Source organism: Canis lupus, chromosome 2 (genome assembly GCF_003254725.2).
Source record: "Canis lupus dingo isolate Sandy chromosome 2, ASM325472v2, whole genome shotgun sequence".
Lineage (NCBI taxonomy): Eukaryota > Metazoa > Chordata > Mammalia > Carnivora > Canidae > Canis > Canis lupus.
Genome location: NC_064244.1, coordinates 35,650,737 through 35,677,546, shown reverse-complemented (window position 1 = coordinate 35,677,546; position 26,810 = coordinate 35,650,737). Strand labels below are relative to the sequence as shown.

Below are 26,810 nucleotides of genomic sequence, written 5' to 3'. Positions count from 1 at the left end.
CTACAGCTAGCTTTTAACCAGCCAACTACATTAAATGAAGTAATAAGAAGTCTCAATGAAAGAAAATCTTAATACCTTACAAGATGGTTTGCTAGCACAACTTCAAATTAAATAAATTTCCTCTGAACTAGAGAAACATTCTACATTTGGATCCATATGAACAGTTCTTACCCCTGTAATGGACAAAGGAAATTCAGTCCCAAGAGATATTATGGCTTTTCAGATTCACTCTAGGGATACTGACAATTATTAGGAAGTCATTAGAATTCTAAATGCTATTCTAAGTCCCCTAATTTAGAGCTCTGAATCCTCTGGGCATGTCAGAAATGATTTCAAATACTAGAATAGCAAAGTCAGATAGAAAAGTGAAGAAACCTTTTATGCCCTCCACTGGGGGATGCTTGAAGTTTCTGACAACTCAAAAAGCATGCTAAGGCTTCTGACTCCAAAATACAGAGAACAGTAGGCCTAATGTCCCTCACAGCTTTATCAGCATTAATACTAATGACTGTCAACTTCAATTCAGAACCTCAAATAAAGACACTTCACTTTACATTTAGAATACTCCTAATAAAGCACTTCAGAGTTGGGGGCCTGGGTGGCTTAGTTGGTTAAGCCTCTGCCTTGGGCTCAGGTCATGAGCTCAGAGTCCTAGGATCGAGCCCTGCACATCGGGCTCCCTGCTCAGCAGGGAGTCTGCTTCTCCCTCTCCCTCTGTCCTCACTTGTGTTCTGTCAAATAAATAAATGAAATCTTTAAAAAAAATTTTCAGAATTTTTAAGAATCCAAAGAAAACAGTAACAATTTTTATAAATAAAAACTCTTCTATCAGTCTCTAGCAATACAGGAAAACTGAGAAGTTCAAGCTTTCTCCCAATCTGGCTGATATCTGTTATGTATCAGAAACAAGATGAGGAAGGTATGTAATCCCCTAATAAATACCAAAACTTCCTTCTAAGTGAAGAATGAAGAGAAGAGACAGAGGTGCTATCTCAGTCCATTCAGAAATTCAAAGCTATCTTTTCTTTTAAAGATTTTATTTATTTATTCATGAGAGACACACACACTCACAGGCAGAGGGAGAAGCAGGATCCATGCAAGGAGCCCGATGTGGGACTCAATCCCGGGTCTCCAGGATCACACCCCGGGCCGATGGCGGCACTAAACCGCTGAGCCACTGGGGCTGCCCAAAAGCTACCATTTGACTAGACTGATGGAATCTATTATTTTTAAAAGAAAAAGAAGGGGCGCCTGGCTGGCTCAGTTGGTAGAGCATGCAACTCTTGATCTCAGAGTTATAAGTTTGAGCCCATCATTGTGTGCAGAGATTACTTTAAAATAAAATCTTTAAAAAAACCCCAAAAACTAAAAAACAAAGTCTTGCCTCATCTTCAACTAGCCTAGCCCCCTAGATGTAACTCAAAGTTCTCTTCCACAACCCACTCATCCCCAAAAGTCTTAAGGAGCAAAGAGAGAAGTCTAACAAGTCCTATTAGATCTTGTTACCAGGGATCCCTGGGTGGCGCAGCGGTTTGGCGCCTGCCTTTGGCCCAGGGCGCGATCCTGGAGACCCGGGATCGAATCCCACATCGGGCTCCCGGTGCATGGAGCCTGCTTCTCCCTCTGCCTGTCTCTCTTTCTCTCCCTCTCTCTGTGACTATCATAAAAAAAAAAAAAAAAAAAAAAAAAAAAAAAAAAAAAAAAAGATCTTGTTACCAGAGAGGTCTCTCTCTGGTGTACTCTTTCTCAAGATTCTACAGTTCTTCCTTTTTTTGCAGCTACTGATCTAAGAATCAGCTCTGGGGAAAACCACATAGGAATCAAAGAGGAGCCTCAACACGACCTAGACCTTTTATTCAAGGCAGGGGAATAGGCTCTTTCTCCTTCCTTAAGTTTGACCCTCCTTACCAGCAGAGTGTAATATCAGGGTATGTATGAACTTAAAGAAGGGCACCAGGAAAGTCTCCCTAATTTTAAGTGATGGAAGCCTTGGCGGGCTTGTAAGTAAACCAGGCAAAAGGAGATCCTGATACAGCCAAAGGTTTCTTCACACTGGAGCTCTGGGGCTTAGGGAATCTAATTAAAGCTCAGTGATTAGGCCTGAAAGTCTCCTTCCCAGTACTTTCCTCTAGAACAGTACAACATAAGCAGTGGCTTTAGGATTCAAGATTTAAAGATCTAGGACCTCATAGAGCCAAATATCCTAGCTCCCTGATGACTAAAGACCCCTGACTCTTTTGTATTGTCAGAACATGAGATAATGTTTTCTCCTGTGGTAGTTTTTCTAACTTGCCCTTTTCAACAGTTTTTTATGAAAACATCCTTACTATACTAGAAACTGCTAAAAGGCAAGGACTGTGGCTTCCTTACCTTCTCTGTATTTCCTACCATAGGGGGTAGACTCTACTCTGAACCTGAATAGAAATCTGCAATGTATCACATGATTATACTGGGTCTAGAATAAAGTTTTGTTTAATACCTTTAATAAATAAAGAGAACTCTGGTCCTGGGGAGATTTGAGAAAGTTTCTGGCATCTTCCGAACTTTTGCGTAATTGATAAATCCTCTGAGAAACAGGAGAAAGCCTGATTTAAAAAAGAAAAGAATGAGTTTATAATTTCTGTATTAAGTCCCTTCCCCAGAAATATCCGTCCTGATAGCACTACTTCATCATTTTTCCGCTAAAAGCTATGAAAACATAAGCAATTTTCTCCAAAATTTCCTAAGGATTTCCATTAAAACATTTCCAGTTCTCAACAGGAAAACAAAAATCTCAAGAGCCCAAATGAAAGGCTTTGCACATTAAGAATGCGATTGGTCTAAAAGGGAAATAAAATATAAGATGGAGTTAAATATGTACACGTGGCAACCTGAGAAGCATTATCAAAACCTACCTTCTGGGTTCAAAAAAAGTATTTCAAGATAATTAACTCCAAAAAAAAAGAGAGGGGTTATAAAATATTTTTCTCAAGTTAAAAAAACCATCCCTTGGCATGGCATTTTTTCCCTATCAACTATACACATGCTGTCCACTAGATGTCAGGATCCCCTTACCTATTACAATTCTTTTTTTTTTTTTTTTCCCTCCACACCAATTCTTATATTCTTAATTCTAAACTCTATTTCTCCATTCTTAAAAAATATATACAAGTAGGATACACTTGGCCATTTATTTACGAGGCACTAAGGGAGTAAGACTGATTCTGTGTGTCTACACCAGAAGCTAGCCGTTCACAGTTGACACCTGTTAGAACAATCCATGGGAAAGGTGATGTGCCCCCTAATTAGAAATAGCTCACACACTCCTGGGCCCTCCTCCTTTAGGGCTGGTCCCTGAATCTTAAGACACTTTTTAAAAACACTTTCATGGTGATATAATTCACATACCATGAAGTCCACTCATTTGATGTGTACAGTTTACTGGCTTTAATTTTAGTAGTTATGGAGCTGTACAACCAAAACTATTATCTTTATTTTGGAACATTTTTATCACCCCTAAAAAAAAAAATGTGTACCCATTCAGCAATCACTCCTCATTCCCTTTCTGTTTGGCACCAAAAGCAGTAAGTGACTACAGAGCAGAGGTCACCCCATGAAGAGCTGCGTCAGAGAATCCTAGTAAAGTGGAAAGCACACAGCCTAATAGGAGGGGACACCTGCAACAGCTCCCACCAAAAGGTGGGTGCCTTGGGGAAATATAGGCCTGTTCTGCTAGATATCCCAATTTTAAGAAAAGCAAACAAAATTCAGACATTTTATGTGGAAACTCTAGGTTTTTAAATGATGGCGGCTAATAAAAAAAACCTCTGAAAATAACTATGGAACAAACAGACTACAATTACAGGCTGGTTGTAGTTCATAGACTGTCAGCTTGAGAGCTCTGTGTGGGCCTGTTCCTTGCAACAAAACACAACCCCCAAAATTGGTTCTTTCCGCAAGAAAAATTCTAAAAATGACCCAAACACTGTGTCCAAACGCACAAATGATATCCAAAGCCTCACTGTTTTTCTGCTTACTAGTGAACAGTAAGATAGACAGAATGATCAATTAATTACAAGTATTATAAATTCATCTTCCATGAAACTTTAATATAGGAAGATAATTAAGTTTCTTTAAATTATCTATGCTGTCAACGATCAACCTGAAAATATGCTTAGTGGCTCTTTTTTCGGTCCATTCAGTATTTGGCTTGGGGGAAAAAGGAGAGGTAGCCTTTTTCTTAAAGATACAATTTTGTGAATAAGCAACCCAGAAACTATTCCTTAAAGTAACTCTTCTCTGGGCATTTTTATTATTAAGCATCTTAATAATTAAGGGTGGGGGGAAATCATGACTTCTCTTTCCGTGAAATTTCAATGACCATTATTAGCAGAGTAGATGATGCTGTTGGAGAGGTGGGGGCTGATATGATGTAAGACTTGTATTTTCCAATTAAATTTTATGTTCAGCAATGCATGGTCTATCACCACAGGCAAAGCAGGTAAGTCCTGAGTGTATTAAGCAACTACTGGACAGGGGTGTACACTGTACTAACCAGATCCATCAGCAGCATTGCCACCAGGGATCTTAATTAAGGAGGCAATAAGAAGGCCCTAAACAGGACACGGGAAAAGTGATATCAAAGAAGCAGGTGAGGCCATTATACCATCTTAAACAGCTACAGGATGGCTCTGCTATAATTCTGTAGAATACAGAATTACATACATATATGTATTCTATAGGCCTCATTGCAAAATCATTCTTATTCTCACCAAAGAATTCTGGAAACCCAATACTGATTCCTCCGGAAGTTCTGTCAAGCAAAGCTATACATTTTGTTTCCTGCTGACAGAGTCAACTGAAAATTGGCCACATAGACTCCTGAGTAGTTCAACTGGTTACAATCTTTTGTGAACCCTTTTATGGCAGTAATTATCCAGGAGAAAATAACCGATAGACTATAAAGTCATCTTATTAGTATGTCCACCGGTCACATGGGAAATCTGAGAAATATGTATGAATGGGTTAGGAAAAAAAAAAAAATCGACCACCAAGAGACGCTTTATTAATATAATAATGGTGATGGCAACCTAATCTTTAAGAAATATTTTTAAAAATTATTTATTAGGGTTGGAAGGAAGATGAGGGTTTACTAAAAGTAATTTTACTTCTAAAATTTAACACTATCTTTTCTCTCCACTGTCTATGTTAAAAGCACTTACCTAAAACCAGGAACACCCACCAGAGCCAGTACTGACCATCAAAATATCCAGGGAAATAGGTGGAAAACTGAAAAATAAAGCAAATAAGTTTGTTTGTTTATTTTTATAATGAGGTTAAAACCTCATTTTCTTTTTTAAAGATTTTCATTTATTCATGAGAGAGAGAGAGAGAGAGAGGCAGAGATACAGTCAGAGGGAGAAGCAGGCCCCACGCAGAGAGCCTAATGTGGAACTTGATCCCGGGACGCCAGGATCACACCCCAGGCCAAAGGCAGGCGCTAAACCTCTGAGCCACCCAGGGATCTCCCTAGAAATATGTTTTGATGAAACTTTTACTTTGCTTACTCAGTCCCAAAACTATTTGTTCTTGGTATGCCTCAACCTTGGAAGCTTTACTATGAATATCATAATAATCCCCCATTCCTTTGCCAAATAATGGCACATTCTGGTCATTGGGAAGTGAGGGTTGCTGAGGTTTTCTTGCACTTAGAAAAGAAAGAGAAGAAATAAGTTTTCTTTCTTCTGCTGAACACAGCTGTGCTTCTGATGTGATGCCTGAAACTGCCATAGCCATTTGAATCCTGAGGGAGGAGCACCTCTACCAATAGGACAGCAATCGTCCCTAATGATGTCACTGAATAAGCAAAACAGATATGGTGATCCTCCATGTCAGGACTTGTTTTCATGGGAAATAAATTTTTCCCACTGTTTTCTAAGCCATTTTGAGCTCAGTTTTCTATTACTCAGACAAAGCCATCCTGATACAAGTTGATTCATTCAATTCAGTTTTAACATTTTAGTCAGCTTAGTGAAACTTCTGGTTAAAAAAAAAAGACTGCTAACTAATGTTATCTGTTTTCTATTGGGGGCTTTATTATCTGAAAATTTAATGCAGTTTGAGCATTAAAATACAGTATTTGGGCAGCCCGGGTGACTCAGCGGTTTAGCACCGCCTTGTCGGGCTCCCCTCCATGGAGCCTGCTTCTCCTGTCTCTGCCTCTCTCTCTCTCTCTGTCATGAATAAATAAATAAATAAATCTTTTTTAAAAATCCTTTAAAAAAATACAGTATTTTATTTCTTAATAGGAATAACAATTTAAGATTTAGGGAGGGAATGAAAAAGCTCTTTAGTGCTTGGGTTCTTCACCTAAGTCCATGTCTTAGATGAGTATGTATTAGCTGCTTGGGGGAAAAAGTTCCTAACTCCTAAAAGATTCTCAAAGGAACTCAGAATCCTAAAAATGTTAACAACTGGTCAGAATAAATACATATGAAAAAGTCCAGTGTCCAGTCAATACCCAATAATTAGTTAATAATGACAATTAATGATGAATACATTGATTTTATCTATTAAGTTGACAAAAGCAATAAACTTACCTGAAATCACAATATATTTTAAGAGATTAGATCTTTTAAAGTATAAATTACTTCAGTAATTTGGACTACCTGATAACTCCCAAATCACTGAAGATTTCTAATATATTTTAGAGATAAGGCCCCCCCAATGGAGTAGCACTTGTAAACAATTTCAGTTCCAAAACATTTTGGCAGAACCAACGATGCTGCTAATAAACAACCCTGGAAGGGAGGGAGAAAGGAGAGAGAAGCAAAGAGCAGGAAAGAGGGAAGAAGAAAAACCAAAACTTCAGTAGAATTAATGTGAGGAATGCCTGCTTTTGATGAGACACCAAAGAAGTGGTATTTTCTTTTTATTACAAAAACTAATTTCAGAACAAACACACATTATAGACATTAACAGCAGAGAAAGCAAATTGTGAACATCCTATAGGATGTTGCCTTGGGACACCAATATTCACTAGATTTAACTATAAAACTTACACGCATGAACCATCTGCAACTGATTTAGGTTCAACTTCATGAAACCAGAACAAAGACAAACCTAAAATCATTTTAAATGTAGAAATAATGTGAAAAGAAAAAAATCAAATAATCAGTTATTCTACTGATTGTTTCTCTACAGGGTCTATATTTTCTGGTATAAACTTACCCTGACAATCAGGATCCACTTAATTAGAGAGAGACCAAATCCTGAAATGGCCCCATACCTTCCTGCAGCTGAGGTGGTCAGGCAAAAAGACAGAAAAAATCCAATCCAGTTAAAGAGGAATGCCACTGTAAGAGAGAAGAAAAAAAACCCTGTGAGACACACATCCTGTTACCCAAGAAGCAAGAGTGCCCTCTACATGTGCTTTTGCTTCAATGGGTTTTCCAGGGATAAAAGACAGCCCAGCCCACCCACCATAACCCTTGCCTTATCTCCCCCCAAAAATCTATTCTCTGTCCTCTTCCCCAAAACAAACAAGAAATCGTCTGCTCTGAATATCAGGTAATTACATTATGTCTACTGCTATTCACTTTCAAAAATGCCTTAACATTCACCAAACTGTATACTTAGGACTTGTACACTTCAGTAAATAAAATCTGATTCAGGTTTTTCATCTTTCTATGAATTCTGACAGCTTCATAACACACCACCTTTAAAAGCACTGCATTTCCTTTATATCTTATCTTTTTAATATAGCAAATAAAAAATAGTCACTCACTTCTAAGTGACACATGGAAAGATGAATGCAAAAATAACATGAAGGAGGGGCAGCCCGGTTGGCTCAGCTGTTTAGCGCCACCTTCAGCCCAGGGCCTGATCCTGGAGACCCGGGATCAAGTCCCGCATCGGGCTCCCTGCGTGGAGCCTGCTTCTGCTTCTGCCTGTGTCCCTGCCTCTCTTTCTCTTTCTCTATCTCTGTGTCTCTCATGAATAAATAAATAAAATCTTAAAACAAAACAAAAAACAACAAAAATAACATGAAGGAGGCAAAAAAAAGTTCAGTTGACTTTGATCTGTCAGAAAATAGAAGCATGCAAAAAAATCCATCAGATTAATAATAATAAGGCCTTTAATTCCTACTCTACAGGTCAGGTACGAGTCAGAGCAATGCTAAGGGTCTTTGCGGACCTAAAAGATGAGGCTTAGTTCATAAAAAAATATAGCATTCCCCAAACTGCTTCAGTTATATTTTCTATATTCATAGAAATAGAAGATAAACAGAATATTAAGATAAAAGTGAACTAAGCTCTGAACATCTTAGTAAAAGGCATCAAATAAACATATATATTAAAATAATAGTTCAACTAGTCATTTTAATTCAGTCATATTCACCCATAATTCAAAGCACTCTGATTTGTGGGAAGTGGTTCTGCTATGTGTATTTACTTACTGAAAAAAGTTAACATGAAAATCCCATCATTTCCTATCCTCAGCTGGTCAGCATCATCAAAGTCATCCCGACCCACAAAATCCTCATCCTAAATGAAAAGAGAAAGAGTAAGGTAAATTCCCAATGAATTATTCATAAGCAAATGAAAGGCATCACAAAAAGGGGATAAAAATGAGTACAAAGAGAAAATTTACTGAGTTGGCTCAATTTAAAACTATGAACATTAAAAGGCTCATTATGTGTTAAAAATTTCATTTTGTCTTTTAAGACAATTAGAGAAGAAACAAAACTTTCTTCTATTTCTATAGGTTTTTTTTTTTTTTTAAAGATTTTATTTATTTATTCATGGGAGACACAGAGAGAGAGAGAAAGAGGCAGAGACAGAGGCAGAGGGAGAAGCAGGCTCCATGCAGGGAGCCCTATGTGGGACTCGATCCTGGGACCCCAGGATCATGCCCTGAGCCAAAGGCAGACGCCCAAGCACTGAGCCACCCAGGCATCCCTATCTTTATAGTTTTCTAAATGAATTGTTCATTTTATAACCCAAGTTCTTTAACAATGAGGTTCAAAAATTATAAAGTTCAACGAGAAGTATTCACTCATATTTATCTAAAGAAAAGATATCTATTTGGCTTAAATTTGGCTTACGTTCTAGAATTAGTAATCCAGGGCCTGCTGGGGGGCCCAGAATATTAGTAATCCAGAACCTATTAAGAAACTGAAATGCTTTGTGAGACATGGGAGAAAAAGGATAGAATGATCACATATGAAGAGGCTCAGGGCTGCCCACAGCTCAACTCCATGACCCATCTGTTCACATTAGCAGATAGGTCTGAAACAACCACACTTCCAAGCTTATTGGCAAATAGCATCTTTTCCATCCTAACTTGAAATCAAAATACTCCAAGTCTAGAAGGAACATGATCCTCACCAACATTAACATCAACTATGTGTCCCACCTTTTCAACTGATGTACATTATATGTTGAGATACTGAAAAACGTATGAATACATACTTAAAAGTTACATGTATACACAGTTCAATTCAATAAAAGTTCCCCAAATGAGGGCAGCCCCAGTGGCTCAGCAGTGTAGCGCCGCCTTCGGCCTAAGGTGTGATCCTGGAGACCCGGGATTGAGTCACATGTTGGGCTCCCTGAATGGAGCCTGCTTTCTCCCTCTGTCTGTGTCTGTGCCCCTCTCTCTGTGTCTCTCATGAATAAATAAAATCTTAAAAAATAAATAAATAAAATAAAGGTTCCCCAAATGAAAAAAAAGAAACAACAAATCTTTAGGACAATCCAAACTCTCCCTACGCAGATAAAAAGGGGGTGGGAAGCCCATAACAAGCTGTGGTTTGCCTAGGTAGGGGGTTACTGGAGAACGAAGTGTCAGTGGCAGCTTCCATTTCTAATAACACATTACTTCTGTTAGAAATTCTTACAATAATGTATTTGGCTTATATTTTTTTTAAATATTAAATACCCAGTTTCTGACTTCCTATTAAGAAAAATAATGCTTTGCCTAATTATTAGACACTAATTAGTTTTTTTGCATCAATACTCAAAGATATACTACAAAAGGACATGGAAGTAATTTCTAGTAATAATAATATTACAGGTGCCTTCTAACTGTTCTTGCTGTCCTGGGTATCTCTACTACTAGACTCCTACAAATTGTTGCTGACTTAATGTTTCCTAAAACACCATTCTTGTCTTACCACATTCCTGCTAAAAAACTGAAACAGTCTGTGTGACCTCTATGTAAGTCTAAATGCCTCAGCATAGCATTCAGAACACTCCACAACCTATAGTCTGGTCATAAATTCTTTGCTCAAGCAAAATCAATTTCTACATTCACAGACCCTACCCCCTACCAGGCTCAATTCACATCTGCTTTCTGCCCTTTCCCCTCTGGAATGTTCTTATCCATTAAAACTCAGTGTCCATTTCAAATTCCATCTTCCCCATAATCACACAGTAAAAAGTCACAGCTCTTAAAGCTCACTATATCCTTGTACTACTGCTTAGATACCAGTATTTGTGGGCCTTTTCCCCAGCTATATTTAAGTGCTTGTACAGCAGGAATATCGCCTTATTCAAAGTTACATAGCACACTGTATAAAGTTCTCTACACATTTGCTAAATAATGTTTGAAAAATTCCTAATTATGTATACTTGCCAAATAAAAGTATTCTAAGGAGTTCAGTTATTAATCAGAGCTAATATCCCGATGTATTTCCATCGGACAGTTACCATACAGTCTAAAAGGACTACAGAATACACATAGGCCTTTGGAGTCTAGAGTATCTGGGTGTGACCCTCACTTATGCTACTTATTAACTACATTACTTTGGGCAAATTACTTAATCTCTCTGGGCCTCAATTTTTGCATCTGTACATGGGGACAATATAATATCTACCTCACAAGTTACTGTGAGGACTAGAAACAATACATTGGAAACTGAACACAGTATCAAGCATGTTATTTGCTTCCAATACATGGTTATTATATTAAGACTGTTTTGCCCTTAGACCATAAGCTCCTTGAAGATTGCTAGTTTCTCCTTACAGCCTACACTGGGCTTACATTATTATTTTTGTCAAGCAGTGGTTTCAGAAGCCCCATCACTCATAGTAGTTGTGGTCTGTAAACAGTTCACTACCCTAAGGCCTGAACTTCTGGGGCCTATGCCACTGCACTGCCCAGGCTAAACTGCTGTTTTTGTTCTCATTGTTCATGTTAGTTTCCTGTCAGGACTAGAGTCTGCAACCCTGACTGCCCCACATTCCAATGGATTCCCAATGGATCTTACCCCATCTTTTCCCAGTATCTGGCCTAAGGCCCCTATCTTCCATCAGCTTCAATTTAGATGAGTATTTATGAAATCACATCTAGCTATTTGCAGATCTGACATTAAAAACAAAGAATCCCTCAAAGTTTTCTCTTGGTTTTCATCATACCCAGCCCCCACTCCCATGAATCAACATCAGGCTAGATGGGATCTGAATTCACTATGTACTCACAGAGGAGCCATCTGGACTGCTGCTGGCTCATCGACATTATGGCAGGGGGCCTTTCTACAAGCTTAATTCTATAAAGTTGAACTTATTCTCTCTCTAGATCTCCCTAGCAGCTATCTACCTCATACCAAAATATGAAATGTGCAGGATCAAGGTCAAGTCAGTGTATTTCCTAAATCAGCCCCTGCTCTAAGACAGGGGCTTTCGTGGCAGAAAAGTTGAGAAAATGGTGGTAATAGTACAGACAGAAAAAATAAGCTGGCCTGACTAGTGATCTTCTGTTGATTTATACCTTTTACTGCATCATTTTCAGGAAGAATTAAGAGTTTATTACCCCAAAAGAAAATGTACCTGTTTTTAAAAATTAGCTGTACCTGGGGCACCTGGGTGGCTCAGCTGGTTAAGTCTCTGCCTTTGGCTCAAGTCATGGTCCAAGGGTCCTAGGATCAAGCCCTGTGGTGGGCTCTGTGCTCAACAAGGAGTCTAGTTTTCCCTCTCCCTCTAACCCTTCCCCCACTCATTCTCTCTCTCTCTCTGTCTCTCTCTCTCTCTGTCTCTCTCGTTCTCAAATAAATGAAATCTTTAAAAACCCAACTAGCTATACTTTTACTAATCAGTACAATCATAAATAATATATCAAAAGTGGGTAATGAAAAGAACCTAATTCCCATTTAGCAGCCAGCAAATGACATGGTAAATTGGACTTACTCTTCCAGGAACCAAGGGGATAGTAGCTTCAGCCTTGGTTCTCTCAGCTTCATCGTAGGTGGGCAGTGTTGTTGCCACATTGTAAGATGGAGGCTTTGGAAATCCACACTCATCTTTGTAGTCAAAATATGCTGCAGAATAAAAAGGAAGTCACAATTATATGACCATTAGCTAAACTGAGGAAAAAGATTTTCACTAACTCCTGGCATACAAAAACCAGCCATTCCTTTAAGAGTACATATAGAATAATGAATCAAATGTTTTGTATGAATGTAAGAGATCAAGAATTATTTTTAAACTTATTCACCTTTCAATTATTACATTTATTCACTTAAATCACTTTGCCCTCTCTTCCAAATGCTTTTGGACACTTTTTTCCAACTGTTACATAGTATGTTCACAATTTTAATAGTGGCATAAAGACAACATGTAAGCCAAAAATACCTCACCGGTATGTCTGTAAACTGTACCATGGTTTCCCTCCCATTTATAAATAGGAAAACCAACTTAATAAAAAAGTTAAAATTCATTTCTCACAGGTTTGCTTTAGCACTTTGACTCTTACACATTAGTTTTACCAGGTACTGTTTTGTATGATGTGCCTAAGGTAACTAATTCAGTTACAGAGGCATTATTTATTTGAATTAAATATTTCATTTCCTCTTTTTAATGTTACATCTTCATTCTCATTAACTCCTATTATAAGAAGTTCGATATTTATTAGAAAAGAGCTATTCAGGGCAGCCCCGGTGGCCTAGCGGTTTAGCGCCTGCCTTCAGTCCAGGGTGTGATCCTGAGGCCCCAGGATCGAGTCCCACATCGGGACTTAATCTGGTCATAAATTTCTATAAAAATCTAGAGTAAGTATTATAATTAATTGTAAATTTTTAAAAGTTTTCTTCCCTAAGATTAGAGAATTGGGACAAAAATGCCTACTCTCAGTACTTCTTATCAAACATTACCTCAAAGGTCCTACTAGTTGATGTAATATGGCAAGAAAAGGAAAAGTAAGACATTAAGTATAAGAAGGGAAGAAAATAATTGTCCTTAATCATGGAGAACATGATTGTAGATGTATCAAACCCAAGAGTATCTACAAACTGTTAGAATATATTATTTAAGCAAGTCTCTGCATACAAAGTCTCTAGATGGGTGTAAACCATCAACTGTATTTCCATATACCAGCAACAAATAGAAAATAAAACTACATATGGAACATTTTTTTACATTATGAGGAATAAGTCTACTAATAAATATTCAAGTTCTCCATACTGAAACCTACAAAATACTACTGAGAGGATTAAAGATCTTAATTAGATTGAGAGATATGTCATGTTTATAAACTGGAAGCATTATTATAAAGATGTTAATTCTCTTCAAACTGACCCCCCAGATTCAGCGCAATTCCAACTACAATTCCAGTTTTTGTTTTGTTACACTTTATGGAAATTGACAAGCTAATTGTAACACTTTTATGGAAATACAAAAGGCCAAGAAAAGCCAAAGCAATCTTGAAAAACAAAATGTCTGAATGACCTGCATTACCAGATATCAGATTATAAAACTTTATAATTAAAACAGTAAAAGATGGGCATAAATATAAATAACAGACCAAAGAACAGTATATTGAGTCCAAAAACATCCACATAGACATGGTCACCTGATTTACAACAAAGGTGACAGTGCAGAGCAGTGGAGAAAGAATGGCCTTTTTTATAAATGGCACTGTACCAACTGGCTATCTATATGGAAAAACAAATTAATCTTGACTGCTACCTTACACTACACAGGAAAAAAATACCAGATGGGATAGAAATCTAATTATGAAAAATAAATATCATAGCTTTTAGGAGAAAATATATGAAAATGTGTTATTGAAACTAAAGTTGCCACCTAATCCAATCTAAAGAACTTGGTTTTTGCCAGCCCGGATGGCTGAGTGGTTTAGTGCCGCCTTCGGCCCAATGTGATCCTGGAGACCTAGGGTAGAGTCTCACGTTGGGCTCCCTACATGGAGCTTGCTTCTCCCTCTGCCTGTGCCTCTGCCTCTCTCTCTCTCTCTCTCTTTCTGCCTCTCTCTCTCTCTCTCTCTCTCTCTCTCTGTCTCTCATGAATAAATACATCTTAAAAAAAAAACTTTTTTTTCCATGCCAAAATCACTATTTAAGATACATGCATAGACATGTATATATACATATGCGTTACAAATCACTGCATAATTTCCTATCAAGTTTCATTTTTCACCAAATCAAACTAAGTCATTAGAACTTGAAAAGTACAATATGAGTTAGCCCATCACCTTACTAATTCTGAATAAATGAATAAAACTGGTATCTACTACTGCCTTAAGTTGAAGAAAACCAACATGTTTATTTCCCTATTTCAAATGATTTTTTAAATGGGATTCATCAATATAGATAGTCATATAATTTTAAGTTTCCATGAAAAGTCTAATGACAATCTTTCAAGTTTATTTAATACATTTAGAACAAAAAAACTCCAATATTTCTTAGACTGTTCAATTTATATACCACAAATTAAAACAGGTAAAGTATGCAAAATAATTTGTGCTCATTTTTTTCCTACCAATATGCATATGCCATTTTGTTTCTAACCACTTTTTCTCGTAAGTGGACTAGAAGGTACATACATAGTCAGCATTTATCTTAAAAAAAAAAAAAAAAGTAATGCTAATTTAACAACAAAGGAGGGAAAGGCCATTTAAGCCATTTTAGAGGTTTCCTTAAAAAAAAAAAAAAGTAATAATGCAAAATCCCAGTTCATACACAATAAAAAGATTAATGTTCTTGAGTAACTTATGATCTCTAAAAACATCTCTCTGAAACTTCTTCACTTATCTGAAACTCAAAGAGCTCAACAGAGACCCAGGAAGTTAAAAGTCTGGTTTATAGGGTGCCTGGGTGGCTCTTAGTCAGTAGAGCATGAGACTCTTGATCTCAGGGTTGTGAGTCAAGCCCCACATTGGGTGTAAAGCCTACATAAAATAAAAATTAAAAAATAAATTAAAAGTTTGGTTGTCTATTTTATTTTTAAGGCCTCCGTGTAGTTATATGAAATGCCATAAAACTCAAAGACTATTTGAGAGAGCATTGTTCAGGCTCTATTCTAGAAATAGTTCACCTCTACCTTATACTCAATCTTAAAACGTCTGTTATTTGCTGTTGAGGCCCATGGCAAGATTAACAAAAATAAAAAAGAAAGAGGTTAAAGAGATTTCATAAGGACAATATAGAAAATACCATCTGACAGCAAAGGGAAATTTGATTCTTTAATCAAAGTTCTACAAATCTCAATGAATAAAGGAATCACTACAGCATGGAATAGAATACCTTCCAGAGAATGTTTCTGATTGTAACCTAAATTGTAAGAGAAAAAAAAATTTTTTTTAAGGATTTTATTTATTCATGAACACAGAGAGAGAGAGGTGGAGACACAGGCAGAGGGAGAAGCAGGCTCCTCACAGGGAGCCCGATGCAGGACTTGATCCCCAGGCCCCAGGATCACGCCCTGAGTCAAAGGCAGATGCCCAACCACTAGCCACCCAAGCTTCCCATAAGGAAAAATTTAAACAAAGAATATGAATGGTAAGTGAATAAGGGAGAGAAGTGTTTGAGACAAGGATTTCTATCAAAAATGGTTATAAGACTTTTCAATTACAGAAGGTAGAAACTCAGATATTTGGGGAAAAATTACCTCCAAATGATTCTGGGTACTTAAAGGACTTTTATCATTACTGAAACAGGATCCCAAATTTCTTATTAACCAGTTAGAATTTTCACTGGATATATTATTAATGGAAAATCAGTACTTATAGTCTGGGTAGAAATGACTGAATTTGGCATGGCACTGCAACTCTTTCCCAAGTCTTGGTGTTCTCATTCAATTCCATGAGACACCCTAGAATTCTGCAAAAAACCTTAAGTTAGCATTATTAGTTTTAGATGTTTATAAATAAAATTAATACAAGGAGACAGTCATGAATAAATAATAAAATCTTGAAAAAAGAAAAAAGAGGCCCTAGGCAGCTCAGTGGTTAAGCATCTGCTTTTGGCTCAGGTCGTGATCCTGGGGTCCTGGAATCAAGTCCTGCAACAGGCTCCCCTCGGGGAGGCTCCTTCTTCCTCAGTCTATGTCTCTTCTCTCTCTGTGTGTCCCTCATGAATGAATGAATGAATGAATGAATGAACGAACGAATAAATAAATAAATAAATAAAATCTTAAAAAAAAAATTGAAGCCAGAGTGGAGGTAAAGAACTATCTGACCCATGTTTTTTTTTATTTTTTTTTTTTTTAAGATTTTATTTATTTATTCATGAGAGGCACAGAGAGAGAGGCAGAGACACAGGCAGAGGGAGAAGCAGGCTCCACGCAGGGAGCCTGACGTGGGACTCAATCCCAGGTCTCCAGGATCACACCCTGGGCTGAAGGCAGCGCTAAACCACTAAGCCATCCAGGGATCCCCTGACCTATGTTCTTCTTCATTATAAAGGCAGCCTCTGGGTCACAGAGACCAACAAATTTAACCCCAAATCAACTCACAATAGCTGCCCCAAGCGCTGTACTGAAAAGGATTCTGAAGCTGTGTTTTGGAGAGATGCTATCTTCAACTTCCCTATCTACCCTGGGAGTAGGATGGGTTCAGTGGTGGCACCATGGGCCAAATATTTACCACTCTGCCACACTTCTTTTTTAGAGAAAATGGAAGATGTTCCACCAAAACTAGTCAACCTTCCACAACTAAAGTAGAACTGCTTATCAGGCAGCTTTAAACTACCAGAAGTCCTCAACTGTTGAGATTTTCTTTCTCTTCCCCATCCTTTCTACATAAATATGTGAAAATTTAAAAATCTTGCAGAAGATGTGAGGGTGAAAGATTATTTGAGGAGGGCTTAAACTATGAGGAACATTATGGAAGAGCTGAGAGACTTCCAGTTTGTTTTTTGTTTTTTTTTTTTATCAAGAATTTACCAGCACAAAAGAAATCAAACATACTCTGTTCCAGGTTGCAGGCACTAGAATCGCAAAGAACCAAATAATTGAGGAAACTACAGACAGAATAAAAATCAGGGGCAGCCCGGGTGGCTCAGCAGTTTAGTGCTGCCTTCAGCCCAGGGTGTGATCTTGGAGACCCTGGATCGAGTCCCATATCAGGCTCCCTGCCTGGAGTCTGTTTCTCCCTCTGCCTGTGTCTCTGCGCCTCTCTCTCTCTCTCTCTCATGAATGAATGAGTGAATGAATAAATAAATAAATAAATAAATAAATAAATAAATAAATAAATAAATAAAATCTTAAAAAAAAAAGAATAAAAATCAGGTAATCATCTGTTGCTAAATTTCTATTTCCTTCATGTTTTATTGGAATGAAATTGAATTCCATAAAAAAGCCATACCAAAATGGAGTTTTAAGTGTTTTTCAGAACAGTAATTAAGAGTTTTTTTCACTTTTGACAACAAACTACAAATCATGTCAGACTTCTTTGGGAAAGCTGAAGCAAAGGCAAAGATGAACAAACACATACCAGATAAGCCTCTGGCTAAGTGCACTTCAAGAGTTCAAGAGTCATCTTGCACAGTTACATACCTGCACTTTCTGCAGAGATGCTGCTGTAAGGTGGAGGTGCGTCACCTACAGCCTGTTCTGGTTCTCCAGGCTCTTCCTCATTCTGCAACTAAATAAAAATTCCACATTTTAATCCAAGTATAAAAGCCAATTAGAGAAGAACTTGAAAACTGGAACAGCCCTTCTGGAAAGCTAGCTATTTGGCAACATGTTTCAAAAGCCTTAAAATGTGTAAATCCATTACAAAGTATTCTGCTCTGGGGAATTTATCCTAAGGAAATAGTCAAAAAGGTAGATATAAAAGTTATTGCAGCAAAAAAAGAGAAACAACCTAAACTCTACCCATAGGAGACTTATTAAAGAAATTTTAGTTCATCTCACAAAGGATCACTAAAGCATCCATAAAAATGAAAATAAAGAAAATCTGATGGCTTAACAGACATTTTAATCTGTTACATGAAAAAAGCAAAATTTAACAAACAGCATGCATAATAGAATCTAGTTGTGAAAGACATCTTTTTTTTTTTTTTTTTTTTTTTAAGATTTTATTTATTCACGAGAGACAGAGAGAGAGGCAGAGACATAGGCAGAGGAAGAAGTCTCCTCACAGGGAACCTGATGCAGGACTCGATCCCAGGACTCCAGGATCACACCCCGAGCCGAAGGCAGGCATTCAACCACTGAGCCACGCAGCCATCTTAATGATGAGAGAAATCTATAGTTCACAACGTTTATCCTTAGATGATACAATCATAAGGGAATTTTTCCTTTTTGTTTATGTGTATATCTCAATTTTTTTGTAATGAACATTTAGCACTTGTATAACTTTTTGAGTTAAAAAGAATAATCTGGGCAGCACCGTTTTCAGCCCAGGATGTGATCCTGGAGACCTCGGATGGAGTCCCACATCAGGTTCCCTGCATGGAGCCTGCTTCTCCCTCTGCCTGTGTCTCTGCCTCTCTGTGTGTCTCTCATGAATAAATAAATAAAATAAATCTTAAATAAATAAATCTTTAAAAAAAATAATAATCTAGGGGTGCCTGGGTAGCTCAGTCAACCAAGAGTCTGCCTTTGGCTCAGGTCATGATGTCCTGGTCTGGGGATGGAGCTCTTCATTGGGCTTCCTGCTCAGCAGGGAATCTGCTTCTCTCTCCCTCTGCCCCTCCCCACTGACCGTTTTCTCTCTCTCTCTCTCTCTCTCAAATAAATAAATAAAATCTTAAAAAAAGAAAAATAATAATCCGTTAATAATCACAGAAAACCAAGGTTTACCACTATATTGTTTGCACAGAGAAATTAAATCAATATTTGAGACATTTACAAAAAATAAAATTTTATGTAATTCTACATATATAACCTCTTAATAAATCTCCCTCTTCCCTATCTCAGCCACTTTCTTGATCAAATCTACAGCCCTAGTTACCTTAAATAACTCACACTGAAAAGTGTGTCCTTCTGCCACTGCCAACTCATCTTCATAGAACAAAGACATTTAATTTTTCTAGTGTAATAATAAACTACAGCTCATTTAAAAAAATTAAGAACTGGAGTCAATCTATAAAGTAGCAGAGTATTTACCAATGTAAATGATTTAGGGGTCTGAGTCTTGCCATATGTCATCATAATATATGGAGTCACCTCAGCTACTTGTAAAATACACATCTCTCTAAACCAACTGCTATAGAGAATTTATCTTGAATTGAGACAGGAAAACAGAGAGCCTGATCTCCAGTAACATGAAGCAGAGCTTCCTAATTCCTTAAATTTTAATTAACCATCTCAGTCTCTAATCCCTATGCTATTCAAAATCAGAAGCCAACAACACTTTTCTGATTAATACTGCAATGTATTCAATTTCAAAGGAATTCTTGTGCCAAATTATTACCAACATCTACCATCTGGGTACATTTTTTTGAACCCTAGTACTCTAATGTTAAACTTAAGGCACTACCCAAAGAATTGTAACCGAAGATCAATTTTTCTTTTAAAGATGGCTAATAAGGAAAATAGTACAGTAAAGCCACATGTTCCTGAGACACCATATCAGTTAATTATTGAAACAGAGTTCCTGGGGCCATGATTCACTTGTAATTCTTTTAACATCATAAGAAGCTCTAGACAGAGTATTCTCAGCCTACTCCCACCTAACCACTTTTTTTTTTTAAAGATTTTGTTTATTTATTCATAAGAGACACACAGAGAGAGAGGCAGACACACAAGCAGAGGGAGAAGCAGGCTCCACGCAGGGAGCCCGATGTGGGACTCGATCCCGGGTCTCCAAGGATCATGTCCTGGGCCGAAGGCGGTGCCTAACCACTGAGACACCCAGGCTGCCCCCACCTAACCACTTTTGTGCCCTGAGAATGTCACAGAAGAGTCAACAGCAAAAATAGAGGCAAATATGGACTTTACAGGAATGTTGCCTCGATATACTGTAGCCAATAATGCTCTTTATCTAAACTAAGCTTGGAATTTTTTACCCGTTTTAGATTTCTTGAGCTTGGTCAAATAATCATGTTACCTCTGCATAATTTAGGGTTTAGAAAGGAAGCTTGACAATTCTGAGAAATATAGAAGTCCAAAGAATAAAGAGGTCTTATGTGTCAGTATCTATGAGATAGGTTGCTTGTCTCCTAGCAACCCCGAGATGTGAAATTTGATCATCCCACATCAAGGTTAGAGACAACAGGGGAAAGAAATTCCAACTGTCTTAGAAATCCCCATTTTCTCTTTGGTGAGAGAAAAACACAAACATTTCCAGGTGAAGTTTTTTTTCTCCATTAAACTTCACCACTTTAGAATCATGTACTAATACTCCTTCCAACTGAAAACAAAACTAGAAATGACAAAAAAAAAAAAAAAAAAAAACCCTCCACTATGACCCTGTAGGCTCCACATGCTGAGATGATCCCGACTTCACTGCACAGACTTTCCAACACTGGCCTATTTTCTATACGCTGGTGATAAGTTTGGGCTCTACCAAGAAATGTGTTTAAAATAAAATACTACCAGGTAGGGTGGAAAAAAGAGGCAACCATGTGCAGCAAGTACCTAGTGACCACCATCTGTGTGAAAAATAACTTGTGAAACAACAGAATCCCTAAGTATCTTTTTTACATTTTGTGGACTTCTATGGCCATTAATTTGGCTCTGCCAGCCAAACAAACTAGACACTCACTAACATGGGGGGGGGGGGGGGCTGGGGGGAATCCGTACTAGAACTGCAGTGGGACATATGTAGTTGGTTACTTGGTTCCAAAATGTATTTTTAATGCTCCCTTTTCTGTCCCTGGGAATCTTTCCTGTGCAGCTCTTCCTGCCACATCCCTGAGGCTCAGGGATCTTCAGGCTCTCTCCTGAGACTCTCTCAGAGAATTAGGGTCATTGCCACTTTGGGGCTGGTGTTGGAAAGATGCCCAGTCTCTTCTATCAACAAGGTCAGTGGGAGCCTGAGTCCAACCTGTTCCAGAACTCTTGCTGCAGGCGACACTGTGAGGGGCAGGGCTACAAAGTGGTGGGGCCTCCACCGCTGCTCTCCCTGCTGTGCTATTAGATGTGGTGGGTGGGGGAATCCTTTGATTGTATCTCCGACAGATAACAAATACTCTGTTGGGGACTTATTTTTTTTGTCATATCACTTTCTTTTTTTTTTTTTTTTGTCATATCACTTTTCTTAATAATTCTATCAATTTCACTTATCTCTAAGTAAGATTTAAATGGCGTTTTCTCTCCCAAACAGAATTACACAATTACCTATGCATGCCATATAAAGTACTGAGTTTAGTACAAAACTACCTAAAATTACCCAGGTCTCAGTCCCTGAAAAGAATAATCCAATCATCTGAAAATCCAGAAGGCCTTTCTCTTTATCACACCCTCACTGTGCCCACGCCCTCCACTGTTCTGATGACCCATGTTCCACTCTACACTCCAAGTAGACCCTGTCATGGCTCCCTAAAAGAACTCTAAAATGCTCCCATGTTCCCACTTTGCATATCACAATCTGCTGTGGTATCTCTTGGCCTTGATCACTTTCTATTTTTATTATTTACCTACAAACAGATGTTAATAATACTTTATCCTCTGGATTCAGCTGGTCAAATACAGTACATCTAAAATAAAGAAAGAGGGATCCCTGGGTGGCTCAGCGGTTTAGCACCCCTTCAGCCTAGGGGGTGTGATCCTGGAGTTCCTGGATCCAGTCCCACATCAGGCTCCCTGCATGAAGCCTGCTTCTCCCTCTGCCTGTGTCTGTGTCTCTCTCCCTCTCTCTGTCTCTCTCTCTCCCTCTCATGAATAAATAAATAAAATCTTTACAAAAAATAAAATAAAATAAAATAAAATAAAATAAAATAAAATAAAGGATGTGACTCCTTACTACATTCCTCCATGTCCTATCTCTACTGTTGCTACTAGAAATAAATATATGAAGGGCATCTGCCTTTAGCTCAGGTCATGATCCCACGGTCCTGGGATCAAGCCTGTGTGGAGCTCCCTGCTCACCGCGGAGTCTGATTCTCCCTCTCCCTCTTCCCTGTCCCCTGCTTGTACTCTCTCTCGTTATTTCTCTCTCTCAAATAAATAAAATCTTTAAAAAAGAAGAAATACATGACATTTTACCTAAACAATAGTTTAACAAATCTCCCATACAGAAGTAGCTCATTTCTAATAAAAGCAAACTATAATATAACGAGTTTAAAGACACTTATACCCTGCAGGTTTAAATTCTTAAATTTGAGTTCCCACCCCAGCAAGAAGGCCTCATCATGGCCCCCACTCAGTAGTTCTAAATATGGTCTTCCATTTAGAAATGAGCTGTTTTTAAGCCACAGCAGAGCCAAGAACAGGATTAGGCTAAGTATGGGCCAACATTTAACAACTGTTAGGTGGCAGTATCTAAAGGCACTTAAAAGTCATTCTTGGATTCTATTTACTAAGAATAGGAGAACAAAAAACCCTACTAAACAACAAAGAGAAAAACAAAAAGCCCATAAAGCCTTATACATGACAAGAGGTACCAAAATATACCTCATAATTCTCACAAACACAACAAGCATGTGGAATATAATGCTGAACTAACCAATAAATCCATAGTTATAAGTATTCACACCACTCATTTTTTTCTTGGTTGGGTCCTATTTAAATAGCAAGAGATCTTGCAAGTTTTAAATCCATTCTTTAGTTATTAATAATAAGTCTCAAAAAATCCTGGATCTCTAGCTTTTTTTTTATTTTTAAGATTTTATTTATTTATTCATGAAATAGCAGGAGGCAGAGACACAGGCAGAGGGAGAAGCAGGCTCCATGCAGGGAGCCCGACATGGGACTCGATCCTGAGGCTCCAGGATCCGGCCCTGGGCTGAAGGCGGCTCTAAACCGCTGAGCCACCTGGGCTGCCCCTAAACTCTAGCTTTAAATGTTATTCACCACTTATAATTTTAGAGTTAAATCCTAAATCTTTTACCTTACAATGCAATTTCTAAACCTCTCATTACCAACCCACTACTTCTGCATACTCTTTAAATCCTACCAAATGAGACAGTATAATTACCAGAAAGTAAACAAGCACATTTCCTTAGGTATACAACTGAGTGTTCATTTTACTCTACTCAGAAATAGCTGAAGTTTGTGACAACTGTGTATTTTCTATTGTATATAACCTGTAGATTTTTAATTGTATATTGACTATATATTGTGTTATTCAACATGTCACCAAACTCTTTATATTCAAAAACGATTCTCTATTAGATTGCTATTAGAGGATGACATTTAAAAAAAAGGTAAATAATTCTGAGAGAAACTCACCAATAAAAAAAAATCTAATTAAAAAACGTGCAAACAATTACAAAAGACATTCTCCAAAGAAGATATACAAATGGGTAGTATACACCAGATGGTAAACATCAGTAGTCATTACAGAAATGCAAAATCAAACCAGGAGATATCACCGCAAACTTACTAATATGGCCATAAAAAAACAAAAAAGGAAATTAACAAGTGTTTTTGAGTATACAGAGAAATTAGAATCCTCATGCATTGCCAGCAGGAATGTAAAACTGTGCGACTGTGGAAAAATTTGGCAGTTCCTCAAAAACAAGTTAAACAGAGAGTTATAAAAACATTCAGCAATTCCACTCCTAAGTATATACTCAAGAGAACCAAAACCAGTTTCACAGAAAAACGTGTATGTGAATGTTCATGGCAGCATTACTTATAATATTGAAAATTCTCATCAACTGATGAATGGATAAACAAAATATGGTATATCCATACAAAAGGATGGCTAGGAATAATCCATCCTGTCAAAAAAAAAAAAAAAAAGGAATACTGATACATGCTACAGTGCAGATGAAGCTTGAAAACAATATGCTAAGTGAAAGAAAACAGTCACAAAAGACCACATACTTTATGATTCTGTTTATACAAAATAACCAGAAATAGCAAATCCAAGAGACACAGAAAGATGAGCAGTTGCCAGGTGCTAGGGAAGGGAAGAGAAAGTGACTGCTAAGGGATCCGGTTTCTTTTTGGGATGATAAAATGTTCTCCAGTTAGATGGAGGTAATGTTTCCAAAGCTTGTGAAGATACTAAAAATTACTAAGTTGTATACTTTAAAAGGGTGAATTTTATGGTATGTGAATTGTATCTCAAAAACATATTTTCTCATTTTGAAAGCAAAAATCTTTATAATGTAAATTTTCCTTAAAAAAAAAACAAAACAAAACTGAAGAGGAGCACCTGGATGACTCAGCTGGTTAAGAGTAGGGCTCTTGGGCAGCCTGGGTGGCTCAGCGGTCTAGCGCCGTCTTTGGCCAAGGGTTTGATCCTGGGGACCCCGGATCGAGTCCCACGTTGGGCTCCTTGCAGGGGGCCTGCTTCTTCCTGTGCCCGTATCTCTGCCTTCTCTCTCTGTATCTCTCATGAATAGATAAATAAAATCTTAAAAAAAAAAAAAAATAGAAAAAAAAGAGTGGGACTCTTGATCTCAGGGTCGTTAGTCCAAGCCCTGTGTTGGGCTCCATGCTGGGTGTGGAGTCTACTTGGAAAAACAAAACAGGGGCACCTGGGTAGCTCAGTGGCTGAGCATCTGCCTTTGGCTCAGGTTGTGATTCCAGGATCCTGGGATCGAGTTCCACATCTGGCTCCCCATAGGGAGCCTGCTTCTCTCTCTGCCTACATCTCTGCCTTTCTTTTTTTTTTTTTTTTTGTAATATTTTATTTATTTATTCATGAGAGAGAGAGAGAGAGAGAGAGAGAGGCAGAGGGAGAAGCAGGCTCCATGCAGGGAGTCCGACGTGGGACTCGATCCCGGGACTCCAGGATCACACCCTGCGCCGAAGGCAGATGCTCAACCGCTGAGCCACCCAGGCGTCCCATCTCTGCCTTTCTCTATCATGAATAAATAAATACAATCTTAAAAAATACACAAACTGAAAAGCACTCTGTGCACCCGCTCCTCAGCTCTTGCCTTGGCCTTTCCTTCCGCACATGCTACCACCACCACCACTACCACCATCACCGACCGCTGCTGTGAGAGAGATTGTGCACTTGCGGGCCAGCCAGTGCAGCCACCAGATTGTCACCAAGTTCTCAGGCCATCAGACTAGCAGGGCATTGCCCCTACAGGCACTTACCACAGCAACAGTGACCTGCAGCTGGAGCAGATCAATGTGTACTACAACCAGGCCACTGGTGGCAAGTACATTCCCTATGCGGTGCCATAGGCCTGGAGCTGGGCACCATGGACTATATGCATTCAGGACACTTTGGGCAAATCTTTAGTCCAGAAAACTTTGTCTTATGTCAGAGTGGTGCTGGGAACAACTGGGCCAAGGAGCACTACACAGAAGGTTCAGGGCTGGTTGACTTGGTGCTGGATATTTTGAGGAAGGAAGCTGAAAGCTGTGACTGCCTGCAAGGCTTCCAGCTGACTCACTCCCTGGGTGGGTGGCCTGGGTCTGGATGGGTACCCTCTTCATCAGCAAGATCCAGGGAGTAGTGAGGCAGGATCATGAACACATTCAGTGTGGTGCCTTCGCCTAAGGTGTCAGACACCATGGTGGAACCCTACAATGTCACCCTCTCCACTAGCTGGTAAAAATCACAGATGAAACCTACTGAATTGATAACGAGGCCCTCTATGACATCTGCTTCAAAACCTTAAAAACCCCACCTATGGGGACCTCACCCACCTGGTGTCAGCCATCATGAGTGAAGTCACCACCTGCTGTGCTTTCCTGGCCAGCTCAATGCTGACCTGTGCAAGCTGGCCATCAACATGGTCTCCACCTGTACTTCTTCATGCCCAGCTTGGCCCCACTGACCAGTGAGGGCTGCCATGGTACTGGGCCCGGACAGTGCCAGACCTCACGCAGACGTTCAATGCCAAGAACACGATGGCTGCCTGGGACTCCTGCCACAGCCACTGACTGTGGCCCCACTGTTCAGGGGCCTCACGTCCATAAAGGAGGTGAACAAACAGATACTTAACATCCAAAACAAGAAGAGCAGCTACTCTGTGGAGTGGATCTCCCACAACATAAAAATGGCTGACATCCCATCCCCGGAGCTAAAAATGTCTGCCACCTTCATCGGCAACAGCACGGCCATTCAGGAGCCGTTCGAGCATATGTGAGAGCAGTTCTGTGCACATTCTGCGCAAGGCCTTCCTGACTGGTAGGCAGTCAGCGAGGGCATGGACAAGACGGACGTCACCAAGGCTGAGAGCAACATGAACCACCTGCTGTCCCAGGACCCAGGCCGCCACAGGCAAGGAGGAGGGCGAGTCTGAGGAGGCAGAGAAGAGATGGCCTTGCTGACATGTAGTAAAGCACGGAACTTGTGTGAACTCTACGGACTCACAACCTGTTCTCTGATAGCCGTGTCTCTATGGCACTTGATCTTTTTCTTGTTGTGACATCACACACTGTACATAATGCCACCTTTAACGCATTTTCATAGTGGGGGGGAACCCCCGAAAAATTAATTGCTCCAAATCATCATTCTCTTACTAAATCAACGTCTATGCCCCTTCATGAGAGACAAGGGTCCTGATTCCATCA

At 38.8% G+C, this 26,810-nt stretch overlaps 1 protein-coding gene and 1 pseudogene across 2 annotated transcripts in view; one reads left to right on the top strand and one right to left on the bottom strand.

Moving 5' to 3' along the window:
* The window catches only part of NDFIP1 (Nedd4 family interacting protein 1), a 52,165-nt gene that overhangs the window by 4,979 nt on the left and 20,376 nt on the right, over positions 1–26,810 (bottom strand). For both annotated transcript variants that reach the window (XM_025445053.3, XM_035713896.2), the window contains exons 2-7: positions 17,769–17,856; positions 12,168–12,298; positions 8,438–8,525; positions 7,210–7,334; positions 5,202–5,268; positions 2,480–2,585 (exon numbers count right to left, since the gene is read on the bottom strand). In XM_025445053.3, the coding sequence (XP_025300838.1) occupies positions 2,482–2,585; positions 5,202–5,268; positions 7,210–7,334; positions 8,438–8,525; positions 12,168–12,298; positions 17,769–17,856 (603 nt within the window). In that variant the 3' untranslated portion in view covers positions 2,480–2,481. The remainder of the gene's footprint in view (positions 1–2,479; positions 2,586–5,201; positions 5,269–7,209; positions 7,335–8,437; positions 8,526–12,167; positions 12,299–17,768; positions 17,857–26,810) is intronic.
* On the top strand, positions 25,237–26,734 carry LOC112658807 (tubulin beta-4 chain-like; annotated as a pseudogene).